General features: G+C 38.0%; 1 protein-coding gene across 2 annotated transcripts in view; it reads left to right on the top strand.

Moving 5' to 3' along the window:
• agmo (alkylglycerol monooxygenase) overlaps positions 1 to 11819 on the top strand; it is a 41966-nt gene extending 30147 nt beyond the window's left edge. The window contains exon 13 of one of the 2 annotated variants that reach the window (XM_066715543.1): positions 11682 to 11819. In XM_066715543.1, the coding sequence (XP_066571640.1) occupies positions 11682 to 11684 (3 nt within the window). In that variant the 3' untranslated portion in view covers positions 11685 to 11819. Of the gene's footprint in view, positions 1 to 9284; positions 9726 to 11681 lie in introns of those variants that run through there. The other variant, XM_066715542.1, reaches the window with a different exon arrangement.
• Positions 11820 to 14038: the final 2219 nt, after the last annotated feature.

The raw sequence follows: 14038 nt of genomic DNA, 5'->3' as shown, positions 1-14038 counted from the left end.
ACTGGCTCTGCGCTTCTAGACAGACACTCCCACACTTTATAAATATATAATTCTGCATTAGTAGATTTATTTATGCATCATTTATGAGGTGACATTTGCAAGCCCTCAACTAAAGTGTTACTGAACTATCTATCCACTGGGCAGATGTCACTCAATACCGGCCTTTCCACTTAATTCCATTAAAGGATTTCGTCACAGCTATTTTAGTAGGTATTTGAGTGATTGAGAATTAATACAATTAAATAAGTTCAGGTAAACAGCTGGTTGTACCAAAGACTACACTGCAGTGTCTAAGCTGCCTTAGGGGACAGTATCGCTCTGGTGCTGCTTACTATAATTACATCGTGAATTACAAATGATCTACTATACTGAAGGCTATTTTGAAGATGGAAGAAATGAATTTATAATGTTCTCAAATATATATTTTTTAGTTAGGGGTCTTATCAGGTAAAATGCTATTTTAATATGGCAAACAGAAGGTAGACAAACCTGCAGAGTGAGTCTGAATTTTCTAGCACTGCGGCTTGGACAGAACAGGAAATGTAAAAGAGAACGGGCCAAATATTCGGTGGACTCGTCTAATAGATGTTGCCATGCCGGTGAAGTATCCAGAACAGGTTTGAGTCTTAACATAAGTTGACAGTCACCCTTTAGGCCTACTTGCCCTCCTGAGAGAAAAAGCTGGGCTGCAAAGCTCTGTAGATGAAGTTGGTTTGTGTTTAGGTGTGACAGCGAGTCATTAGCAAGTTCCCCGAGCCGGTGTGTGCGCTGGCTCCATGAACGGCGGCCTGCGCTGTGATGTATGGCTCCAGATGCTTGGACCAATTGACCATAAAATTGCTTTCTCCGTTCCTGGCAGTGGGGAGAAGCTGTAGCTCGCAGCCGACCCCCTCATTATTCCCTTCCTTCCCCGCCATCGCCGTTTTTAAGAAAACTTCTGGAATCAATTAGAAATGTCTGCTGTTAACTAAGGGCCTGATGAGATTTGCACGTGAGTTTGAAATTGCTGGGCTTTTATTGTGTCAGTGGACATCTGCTCGCTCAGGTGGTAGAATTTAGGGGTGATTTTTCCAGGGTTTATTTACAATAAAGCAAACAGTGAATGTTAATCATAGTTTGTTGAACTCATCACCAATAAACAGTGGGAAATTCGTTTCTGAGTAGATCTCTTCCTCCAGATTCCCTCTGGGCCTTCGTTTTAAAAGAGCTTTAGGCACTTTAGGCACAAATGTACATAATACAAAATGGAATCATAGTTTTCTCGTCTATAGATATGTGTGTGTGTGTATATGTCTTAGGATATCCTTTTCAGGCAATAATAGTATTAAGAAAATAATTTTGATTGTGAATAATCTGAAATCAAGTGACTATTTCTAGCTGAAATAATGACTACGTAATTTGTTTCCCATTAAAGGTGTATATATGTGAGACAAAACAGGTGAGGTCTGTGTGCAAAGCAGAATTAATTTCATCCAGCAGAAGGCTGTAAGAACCGAGATATGAAATGTGTATAAAACGGAAGTACAACAACACGACAAAACATAAAAAAAGGAAGAAAAAGATATATGATCACGGTGCTTGATGTAAATGGCAAACGATTCAGTTTCAGAAAAGGTGTTTTGAAGTCGTTCCAATCTATTAACAGTGGCTTAAACTAGGAAAACTTAAATTTAATAGCATTCGTAATAAAAAGAGTCAAATGATTTTTTTGGTGCCAATGCCTTTAAAACCGATTTTGGTGATATATGGAGCCCTTAAATTTCTTATTGCATTTTATTATTGTGCAGGAGTTTTCCCTCGTAAAGTGCCAGCACTGACCTGCAAATTTATATGCTAGTGGTCGCTCCCATTGTTTGAAATGCAACACATGGAGCCCTCGCCGGGGGGGCGTTGTAATTTCGCTTTAATGATGTAACACTCGGGTAAGCTAGACTTTCTGAAGGCTGCGGGAAAGCAGAGTGGTTAAGTGCTTCAGACATTGCATGTCCCACAGTAATTACCGCCTGGTTCCCAATAATGGCTGTTGGCGACGACCCACAAATGAAGTCATAGCAATTTAAGAGGAGAGCTAATAAAAATACACCTGCCCTGTAGTGTAAAATGAGTCTTTAATGTTGGTGCTTTGAACTCTTATTTGCAGCCCACGGTGTTAACTAAACATTGTCATGATGTCGTTCCTATATTATCTGAGATTAGAGAGACAGCTGACCAGACATGGGCAGAAATGACTTCATTCAGCTGTAATTAAACGATGAGCACTATACCTGCCTGACGGTTTCCTTTCTGTCATTTTATTCTGGGGGGTGGGAGGATTTGATGTGTTTTAAATTAGAGCAAATTGACAAAGAACAAATAAAATAAGTTAGCTGTCCTGTTATAATCAGCTCCACTGCCCTCTTGTTTTCTCAACGTTTCCATCTTCACACACAATACTCTGTGTTTGTAAGAGATTGTATTGATCACTAGGATTTCTATCACATTGTTTTCTTATAAAATACTTTTACTAAATGAACTATACTACCAAAGCTAATACAACTGTCTTAATTATGAATTCATATACACTTTTGGTAACATCAGATTTGTGTTTTTGCATTGTTTTCTGTTATTCCTTTCCTTGATTTTACCGCTAATTCTAACACTGCAGGCTGCTTTCTTTTCATTAAGAATTTCAATTCCACAAGTGATGGAAATTACAGCTTTTGATTTCAAGTTAATATTGATGGCAGTGTTTTTATGATTTGTTTATTTGTTCTTTTGGTAGAGCCGTTTTAAACACGGGTTAGTTGCTTATTACTATGCCCTTTGCTACTGACTATAAAGAAATAGTTTTAATATAAATGCAGAGATCACTAGAAGAGGTCAAGGAATAATTGGAAGGTCTGGAAACTTTAAAAAAATGACATCATTTTGAAGAAAACAGAGCAAAGCTCAGAGGAATGGAAAGGAAATCTCTCTTTTCCCAAAACTGAAGAATTTGAAAAAGAGCTGTATAATTTCATTTCTCTTCTGGTAAACATTCCAGCTACCGCCTACATATTTAGCAGAATCAAAAGTCTTCGGAGAATTAAGTTATTAGGCCTATACCTCTTGTTTTTTTATTTCAGATTTATTTATTTATGTATTTGTTGGATTTTTTTTTTTTAAGGTTTGGCTTGTACGAGGTACTTTGAAATCATTTAAATAGTTGTATATAGTTATATGAATTAGTATTTGAAATAGATGTTCTTTTTATACCCAATAAGTTTTCACTAAATAATTCACCAAACTGGTGACGTGAACATAAATATAGACACAAAATGGTCTGAATTAACTTAAACATTTAATATTTAATTAAATACTTCAGGGTTGTGGAAGGTATAATTCAGTAACTTACTTTTGCTTGAAATATAAGGAAATATATGGCACTGGATTTTTACATAAATGGATATTCACTGCAGATTTTGCTAAATTAAAACAATTGTATGTCTATTTAGTTATTAAAAAGCCAGTCATCCTATCAAATTACAATAATGAGGAATTTGTATTAACACACTTAAATAACATTCTTAAATAATTATCAACTGCTCCGTACAAATCACACTGAATCTGAGTCAAAGTTTGGACAGATTGACTAGGCCTGACACATTAATTGCTACATTCTAACGTGAGTGAATAAGTACTAGGATTCGTGCCACTGACGGAGGAAGTTATTTTATGTAAATTGGTTGTTTCTGTATTGGCAAGCTATAAAAAAAAGCATGTAAGATTTACAGAAATACAAGCTTTGCAGCGGTTAACCCTGAACACAAGGGGAAAAAAGTGTTAAATAAAAGTGTGTGTAATTGCTTTTATAGTTACAGTGTAGTTCACCAAAATTCTCCATTTGTCACAGATTGGGGAGATATTTAAAGCTGCAGGCCATGTTGTAACGCAACTGCTATAGTTGAGCGCCAGCTGTGGGAAGAGAAACCGCCACCGAAAGAAAACATAATTAAAGACATGAGAATGAGAGACAGAGTATAGGTGTCAACAAAATATGAAGACAAACTACAAATTTGAATGTCCTGTGTCCTGTGCCAACAAGTCATGGCATGAAACGTTGATATAATAAGATAATCGCATGAAAAGAATATTTTGAAATAAATTGGTGTTCAAAAGTCAATGTATTTTGATTTTGCAGAGCATTATAGAGTAGAATCTCATTGTCTTGAACTAAAGTCCAGGCTTGAAGCATCCAGGTTCACAAAATGCAAGTTTTAATAGCGAAATGTATTTGTCATTCAGAATTTTCATCTTTCCATATTTTCTTGAAAGGGCCATACCCAAATTAAAATAAACCACAGCAGTGATAGAATGAACAAAATATATAAATATAGAATAGGAAAAAGACCATTTGAATGAATACCACAAAAACTCAATGGAAAATATCAATATGGCAGCATTATGGCATAGTCTAATGGGTGTAAGCAAAACCCAACAGAATAGAATGACATCAGCGGAAGAAAAGCGTTTTAAAACAAACCTTGAAGAATTCAAAACTAGGTGTGTTACAATGTACTGAAACACAATCATGCCAGACTAAAATATTTTCTTCCCCTGGTTAGACACCGAGACTCTGCGCTTCGTGCTCTGACATAATTTACAGGGTGCTATTTTGATGGTGCTAGCTGAGTGGACATGAACTTGAATAGTTTTGAAACTACGTTCTAAAAGATTAAAGTTTATAGAGGCTGGGTTTCCCGTAAGAATTGCAGGACGGTGAGCCAAGATTCATGTGCTTCATCCTTGAAGTAAACTTAACGTTATTTGGCTGTTTTTGACATTTCCCTGGTCAACTGATAAAGTAGAATATCTCTCGGTCCTCTCTGAGTTTTAATTGGCTTTTTTATTTCCACGTCTTCCCACAGTGGGCAGAACTCGTTTATTGGAAGTTATGCCTACAATTCTGCTGCCTCAGCTCTAAGGAGGATGTTAGACCATGAAGCCTTCAAGTTGCTAAGGAGGCAGAGGAGAGGAAAGATAGCCAGCTTACAAGTCCCAGGGGAACCATCAGTCTTCCCTGTTCTCTTTGGAATCCCATTGAACTGATTTACAGAAAGTCCAGGGAGACAGAGGTCTATGGCTTTGACTTTCCTGATTGCACCATCAAAGTGCAGAGGGTTTGATTTTGCAAGACAGCTGTCCTCCCCTCGATTTATTTTTCATCCATTCCTTTGGATCCAGTCCCACCCCCGACTGCCAACTTTCCAAGGTCTCTTGCGATGAAGATGGAGACGCCACTGCTTGTATTAGAGGCAGCGAGCTGTTATTCACAGCAAAACTCAGGGGGGGAAAAAGTAGAGCCACATTTGCTGTGTTTACTCTTTAATCTGCCTTGGAGAACGAACTCTTAAATGGGAAAGGATTAAACACAGACGGCCTTGATTTATTGAGTTGAGTCATGCGTATCTTCTCAGAAAAAAGTATGAGGTCAAAGTGCTTAAGCCAGGTCAACGCAATATATCTTAAGAGGATTAAGGAAAATTATTAAAGTTCACATTATAGCCAGTAAGCAGAAATACATATTCTTCTGAATATAGAAGTTGGAAATTTGAATAAATAATTTATATACTTTGCAGACTTTTACACTGGATTTTTTTTTTGCAGAATGTAGAAAAGTCAGACCACAGCTCTGATCAAAGTATCCTCGCCCTCGCATATTCAAACCTGTCAAGACCTGCGGCCCAGTGAAGCACAGATGTCACTCCCCACTGACCTTTGACCCTTGACCTTTAACACAAACACAGCCATGTATGACCCTGCATCTACAGTGTGTATTAAATGCATCCTGTGTCTCTCGCATGTGTCGGACAGAGTTTGCTCTTTTCATTGCTGTACAGCTGTGATCTGAAATCAAGTCGCCCATGATGAATTACAATAGAGCAGTCTGCTTTTGACATCAGAAGTATACAAATCAAACCAAGGTAGAACTGTCCTCTTCCTGCTCACAGTTGTTCCTGTTGGTTTTGGAAGGTGTCACACTTCCTCCTTTCACGCCCCACTTAGCAAAGCTGTCATGCTAGGCCTGACACTTTCAGAGCCAAGAGTACGTCTGAGTCGTCGTCCACCTCTCTTCCACTGGGGAAATGGTTGGTTGTTTTACATTTTATCCACCAGAGGGCTCTCAGTCTTATTTAGATGCCTATGTGGATATTAAGTAACGGGTCAAACAATATATTATTAAAAGTATCAGTGATTTTTCCGATTTCTGTTTGGTCACAATGCAATCTTTGCAATACAAGGAGCACACTTGCTTAAATCACACAACCCTAACCACAACCTGTGTGCTTAAATTGCTTGTGGAGAAACAGCCACCCTTGAGCAAGGTATTTTTACCAGAGTGCAAAGCTTCCAGAAGTGTCTTTAATAGCTGGGATAGCTATATAAGCAAAAGCAACAAACCTGGTACAAGTAATACAGTACCAATAAACACTTGACATGATAAGTATAGCCATCTGAGGACAGAGCTCCCCGCCCACGATCCAAGCCGCGCACCACCAGCACCCCTCCAAACACTCCACACCGCAGTGGCTCCAGCACAGTACAGTGTTAAGCCCTCTACGCCAAGACACCAGGTCTCCCACCATGGGAGGCTTAACACTGTACTACTTTTACTGAGGGGTTACGTCACTTTGTAACGTGCTCATTATAAACCAAATGAGCCATGTTACATAAGCTGTGTCCTAAAGAAGGTTTTAATGCATCTAACTATGTGAAAACCAAATTATAATTATGACTAATCCAGAGTCCTACTGTAGCGTGAGCCATCAGACTCCTGTTTGGACTCGAACCACCGTCTTAAACACATCTCCAAGCGCCTGGTCTGCATGGCTGCATCAGCACAGCGACGAACCTGCTACGCCGAAAGACTATACCGTGTTCAGAAAGAGATGATGTCACCGTAACGAGCTAACACACTATGAGTCACATTACACTATGTTGTATTACAAATTAATAGAACTATACTAACTTTCCATGGATCTCCCTGCTGGGATGCACTTTTGACCAACACCACACACCATGAATGATGCTGTCTTTACAGAAATCTCATTCGATAATAATAAGAGTTATTGGTGTGTCTCTGGGCAGTAAGTAGTAGAGTGAAATGTGATAGTAAGGAAGCTCAATCTCAGTGCAGTGTGTCTGAGAAAATGGTAGTAGTAAAGCAGTCAAGATAACTTTCCCCAAGAAAGAGATTGTAACTTGTGTATTGCAGTTATTGTGTACAATGCTCGAGTTACGTACAGAAATCTGATCTCTGTGTGATGAACAGATCTTTTTATCAGTGCAAAGGATTAAGAATAAGAAGCAGTTTTCTCTTTCACCCAAAGTCTGGGCAGATGATGAAATTAAAACTGAAAGTCTTGAATGCGATCCTGCAGAGAGGGGTGTCATGGAGCGGATCAGCGCTGTTTGTGGGAGGCTGCTTGGGAAGTAATAGCGCAGGAATGGGACGCAGATGTTTTGGACTCCGGCAAGCGCTCTGTAGGCATTGTGTTACTGAACGTGTAGGCAGCCATATGGAAGAAGGAGTTTGGAAACTTCCCATTACAAGTAATATATCACTGGGCTGACAGCAAGGATTTAGACTTGTTTTGATTTCAATCATGAATGCAGCTGCTCAGTTTGCCGTCTGAAACTAATTTAACCCCTTCTCGTGCTGTTCTTCGAGAGCATTCATGTAATGGGGGTGTATAATGACAGGGCCAATTGTCAAGCATTCACCCTTTTCAGATAAAATATAGACATTCAGAGAGTGTGTGTGTGTATTCTGCATTTCTATATTTTATTGGAAGCTGAAACTTATAGTGCTGGATTAAAACAAATGCATGAATAAATAAAGTGCATAAGAGGCCTCTGTGAAAAGAGCAATTTTGGAAATGACAACTTCAAAACGAGAACAGCATGATCCAGCTTTTATGGCCCCGCCGATCTCTAGGAGCTGACAGTTCACATCTCTTCATGTTTTTTTTTTAGTTTTTTTTTGCTCCCGAAAGTCATGGAGCTGCATGAATGAGAACACGAGGTGAGCGCATTGCAGTTATTCCTGAAGTAAGATAAGGATCACCACTACAGTGACACTAATACACTATATTTATCATGATCGCATGAGCGTCAGACTGCTTACCTCTGCTCTTTTTAAACACATTAATTAATTATTAATTAGATGTTTATACCGGGCCGCAACCTCACTTGCTGATGCCGCGATATGACTTCACTACCGTGTCCTGATCTGAAATGAATATGCCATGAGCATATCCTGAATTTCTTAGCACAAACAACAAGGTTTTGTTGTGGTTTTCAATAAATAGGATAAATTCAAACCATTGCCACACCCACCCACTGTTCTTTGTGGGGTCATATTTCTTATAATACTTCTCATTGTTCGGTGAGTGGGTTCATTTTATAAGGAATATTGATTAGGGTGGTGAAATTGTTTACTCACTTTTAATTATAAATCATAATAGCAAGTTCTAAACCCCAATTGCATTCTTTGAAGTATTTTTTTCTGAGCATTTTTTGAGATCTGTTTCAGAGAGATGGTCTTTCAAAATGTTTTCTTAAAAAAGGGGAAAGCTAAACGTTGAATTAAAAACAAGCCACACAAAGTGTAGACCTCACTGCGTCCTCAGCACGTCGGGGGACCTGTTGCCAGGACAGGTAGTCAGAGCGGAAGAGCAGGGAAATTCCAGGCATCTGTGCTCTCTGAGGAAAACAGCTGCGTCTTCCAGAGGAAACACTCATTTTTTCCCATCAGCCGAGACCTTTGATAGACAAGGGCCTGGTTTGGCAGAGCGCGCTGAGTAGGATGCAGTTTATGGCCCAGAACGTGGAAGAGAGACGGGTTCGGCAGCCCAGTGTTTTGGCAGAGCCTTGAGCGTATTCCCCGTCCGCCACAATCCCTCTGACCCCCCGACCTCACACCAGTGCATCATGTGAGAGTCTTTTGCCTCTCCTTGACCCGTACAGAGACTTCACATTGACAGAGCTGTTTTTTTTATACTTACTTTTAATTTCAAATTGAGTTGGTGCTCAGAATCCACACCATTATCTTTTTTCTTTCTTTCTTTATCTCCTATGCAATTTGCTGTAAAAATATCTGGTAAAATAATTAACATTTGAAGTCAAATTTCATTCATCCTCAAGACCAGTAAGCATGTGGCTTTGGAGACATCTAGAACTTGTGTATTGACTGAAAGTGGTATGAAGCTGGTATTATCCTAAAACACATGACCCTATTCTGTAAGCACATCTCTTTTATTCAGGTCTTCTTCTTGTTGTGTGTGGTGTACTGGGGACTGCAGACTTTGGGCAGACTGTCAGATGACAAGACGAAGCAACACTGAAAGATCTCCTTCATTTGGGCGCTGTGGTCCTCGCCTTTTCCCTTGAAATAGCGATCATAAGATTTAGTAAGACTTGTTTTTATTTGTAAGTTGATCATGATGTGCTTTAACCTTTGATTTTTAGATCGATTAAATACTTTTATTGTCTATTTCTATCATTCAAACAATTCAACTACTGTTCATGATGTTAGAACAACATGCAGTTGAATATCTCTCTCCTTAGCATGTTATTAGTCTGATTTTTTGTTTACCGTATCTTAGCAATCATAATTACTGTGGCCCAAAGCAAAACAGTTTGTTTTCATGGCTGAATTCATTCATTTGTGTTCAATATAATAATAAAACAATGTTTCTACCTCATTATCCAAGATCTTTGTAATTTAAGTCATTTATTTGTGTTATTTATTAAGACGACTGACACAAGACACAGGATTCTTTTGGTGTAAATTTAGATGACATCACACCATCAAACTCAAATAGAAAGAAAAAGCAACTGTAGTAAATCAGCAACATGGTTCACCATTATTGAAATTAAGGAGTTAGACACCCAGCAGCAGCCATATGAATTACTTGTTTTTATTATTAATTCCCCAATGAATACACTGTTCAGATGGAGTAAGATTGATGGCTTTTTAATTCATACAACTTCTGTTTCGCTCTGCTGACGTCAGGCACGGCATCACCTGCCATCTTCTCTCGGTCCTAGAGACAGTTCTGTTTCACCTCTTTCCAACTGAACACGGGCCGGTCCCTACTATAGCATGTGTAGATACAGCGTCTTTCCCATCTGCCTCAAGAGGCCCACAGCAGAACTGTCTGTGCATCTCACTGTACAATGTTCTCACTCTACCCTCCTTTCCCTGACGCCACGTGGACCAAGACCACCCACACGGTCCCCTCCGGTCATTCCTCAGCGTTGCTCTGAGTTACAAAAACAACTTGACCCATACATTTTGTTTTTTTTTTGGGGGGAACTCAGCCCACACTTACTCTACAGTGTCAGGGAGCACCTTGTTCTGCACAACAGAGAAACTGCGCACGGTCAGAGGAGCCATGCCACTCAGGATGACTGGCCTCTAACGATGATCCGCTCAGTGCTGATTAAAGGTTCGGCACTCCCTCATGGATCCATACGGCTATATTTTTTATATGTATTTCATTTTTTAAATATCCATATCTGTTCAGGAACGCAAACAAAGACATACAGTACTGCAGTGATTTTTAGGAAACTTGTAGTTTGATGAAATGTTTGGAAGTTCTAAGAAGCTCCTGAAAAATATTTTGATTGAGGTATGGTTAGGGTTAAGGGAGGGGTGTACACAGGCAACACGATCAGTACACAATCATTCATCATCTTGGGGAAAGTCAGACAAGTATCAAGGCTCTCTGGGTAAAAGGTTATCAAATCCCAAAATCTATTAAAAATATTCAATATGACATTCCAGTGTTTTCAGTTGTGTCCATTATCAAGAAGAGGCAGGTTTCTACTGTATTGGGAGGATGATAGGAGCAAGTTTTCGTTTGTTTATAGTATATAGTTTAAGCATTTTTTTTACAATTAAGTTCTAGTTTCATGTAAAGTTCTAAATTCCAGTTAAAGTCAATTATTAAACTTACTTAAACTTTGCATTCAACTTGATGTAAAAAGTCAAAGATTGTTGAGTGAGTTGCCAGATGTTGAGGCCGATCAACTGAAGTTTTAAAGAGAAACAAACTAAAGTATTCATCACCAGATGGCGTCGTTGTGATTCAGTGAATATTCAGCATGTGTCTTCCGTACGTTTTAATGTGTTCTACCACCTGTACAATTTAAAACACTGCCTTAAAATAGTCTTGCATAAATCTGCAGGCATCAGCTTAAAAACTGTAACTCTCTCCCAGTACCTAAGTGTAATAAAGCTTTGTTACTCTTTACTGTTGTATTATGTCAAGCTCCTGTATTACAAAGCTAAATGTTGCAATTGTATGGGCTGTTTATATGGACTTATGAAGTCCTCCAATGTTAGCAGGTTCAAATATGATACAAATATAAAAGTATTGCAGAAATGTCTGGAATTTTAGCTGAAATTCAGTCCAGTGAGGAGAAGCTGGATGAATATCATACATGAAATGAAGTTATGCATACCTTTTCTAGATTGTAAAATCTTAAGAGCTGATTAAAATATATTAAAATATATATGGGATAGTTTAAGGCTGTCCCACTAGAGCACTTATTTAATGTCCCCAGAACACATCGACAGTGAATGAAGATTGGAGTTTGGGTGTTTTTCTTGCATTTATTCATCATCCACATAAAATTCTCTCTTTATTTCATAGTAAGAACGTTTGACAGTAGGGTCTCCCGTCTGCTTTGCCAGCTTGGTCAGAAAACTGCCCTGACAGGAAGCCAGACTGGTCAGTTCGCGGGACTCTTTAGAAGACAGCTCCCATATTTTGACTAAATATGCCAACATTTGATAAACACCTTTTCTAAAATGTATTTATTGTTTTAATTATCTGAAAACATGTTTGTACTTAACTGTGTACTTAACTGTGCACTTTGTATTGCACTTATGTTGTAAGTCGCCCTGGATAAGGGCGTCTGCCAAGAAATAATAATAATAATAATAATAATAATAATAATAATAATAATAATAATGTTACATTTAGGGGAACTGCAGTGTTATAAAAGCTCGTAGTGCTGTACTGCATTTGTTTTATCTTCCATTTGTGTTTTGAGTCATAGAAACCAATTATAAAGTACTCTATTACAAACACGAACTACAAATATTTTAATTAAAGTGTCTAAATATTGTTGCAGATGTAAAATATACTGTACTCTGAAAGCAAAGAACCCACTAAAGCTAATTAAAACACTGTCCTGCCTACGCAGTGTATATTTTATGTTTGAGCAATACACACAGGTTATATTCAGTTATGTTTAGTTAATATTTCATGATGGATGGAATGTTTTAGGACAATTGTATTTAAGGGAGAACAGAGCATAGTTTAGTAATACAGAGACAGAGAGAAAATCTGTTTATAAATACTGTACTGTATACCTGTAGGATTATTCATATTTAGACTAAGCAAGAACACAAAGCTCAATGTGTATCTATTTCATTAGGAATATATACTGTTGTTACAATATGCTCCCATATGACATTTTTTGATCATGTATACTTTGTGCTGTCCTTTGACAATTTTTGGTCTGTCCTGATCACACTTGGTCTTTTCCTTTTGGGGTTCATATTTGCATATTATTAAGTTTATGATGTAAACAAATCACTCTTGATGGCTTTTTCCACCATATGATATGGGACAAAATAATCGTAAAAGACCCTTACCTGTCCCCTATGAACAAGGTACATAATTTACATAGTAGGACTGACACTAACATACCTATTATATTATCTCTATTGGTACCCTTTTTTTTAAAGCCCTTTAACACGCTTTATTCATTTGCAGACTGCAACAAATCTGTTTTTAGTTTTGCTTTGTTTTCAGTATTAAAACGTGTATGTATTCATACATGATTTGTGTTTTGTTAATTTTTCCCAAAAGCTAAAAATGAAGATCGCTGATCAATGTACATCCCCGGCCCCTCGCACTAATGCATGGCAGTGTATTCAGCATTGCCAGATTGAAAATATAATGTTATCATATTTGTTGAAAGACACTGAAAGAAAATGCCCATGTCTATAAAAAAAGCTCTATAATGGTACAGAAAAAACAGTATAACTCCAGTTTTATTATTATTATTATTATTATTATTATTATTATTATTATTATTATCATTATTTATTTGATCTGTTCGAAAAGCACAAGCAACAATCATGCATACTGTCGCTACACAACTGCAGTTTCACATTGAACACAAATAAATCTTATACTATAACAAGATGTCTGCAGACATAAACATCTTGCAAGAGAAGAGGACTGCATGTTCATACACGCACACTAATTTGAATCGTGTGCTCACATGCAGACTAATGAAGTCTATCTAGAAAAAGCAATGAACAGATCTTAGCTCTAATTCTGGGGTCTGTGGAGGCATTGGTGATTCAGCACACATTGCATGTTGGACGTTATTGCTGATTATTTGTTTAACATATAAAGAGCTGTAATTACCGCACCAGTGGCGATCTTTGTCAGTTTAATTGTGATGGTGGCAAAAGATGATCTGTTTCCGCTGTACACAATTCAGAAGAGGGGTAGTCCAGAGATTGAGATATTTCTTTAGCAAGTGAATAAATAAATCTTAAAACGGTTCCATAAATGGATTTATACAGCCTTATTAGCTAAGCTGGATCCAACACCCAGGAGGAAAGTGGTCAGGACTGAACACCAGATAAATGGGAAGGATCCTCAAGTGGATTTCTTTCCCTTCGCATCTATATAAGAATTACGTACATGAGAGAGAGCTTCAGACTCAGGCTTTTACACATGGGCTTTCTAACTTCCTCCTATTTAAATATGCCAACATTTATGGGTCTTCAGAAACATGACACGAATGAAAAATGCATCTCCTTTTCCCTGTTTTTCAGATTTTACTCATGTAGTGTCTGTATGCTGGAGATGCTGGTCTACTGTGCAAAACAATTACTTTTACTACCTATAATACTTTCAGATGCAGTTCGAATTCTTAAGATCTTTTTAATAACCATGTTAAAAGCGTGCCTGAGGGAAATCTT

Source organism: Amia ocellicauda, chromosome 10 (assembly GCF_036373705.1).
Source record: "Amia ocellicauda isolate fAmiCal2 chromosome 10, fAmiCal2.hap1, whole genome shotgun sequence".
Lineage (NCBI taxonomy): Eukaryota > Metazoa > Chordata > Actinopteri > Amiiformes > Amiidae > Amia > Amia ocellicauda.
The sequence above is the reverse complement of the archived record's forward strand: the minus strand, read 5'-3'. Positions and strand labels throughout refer to the sequence as shown.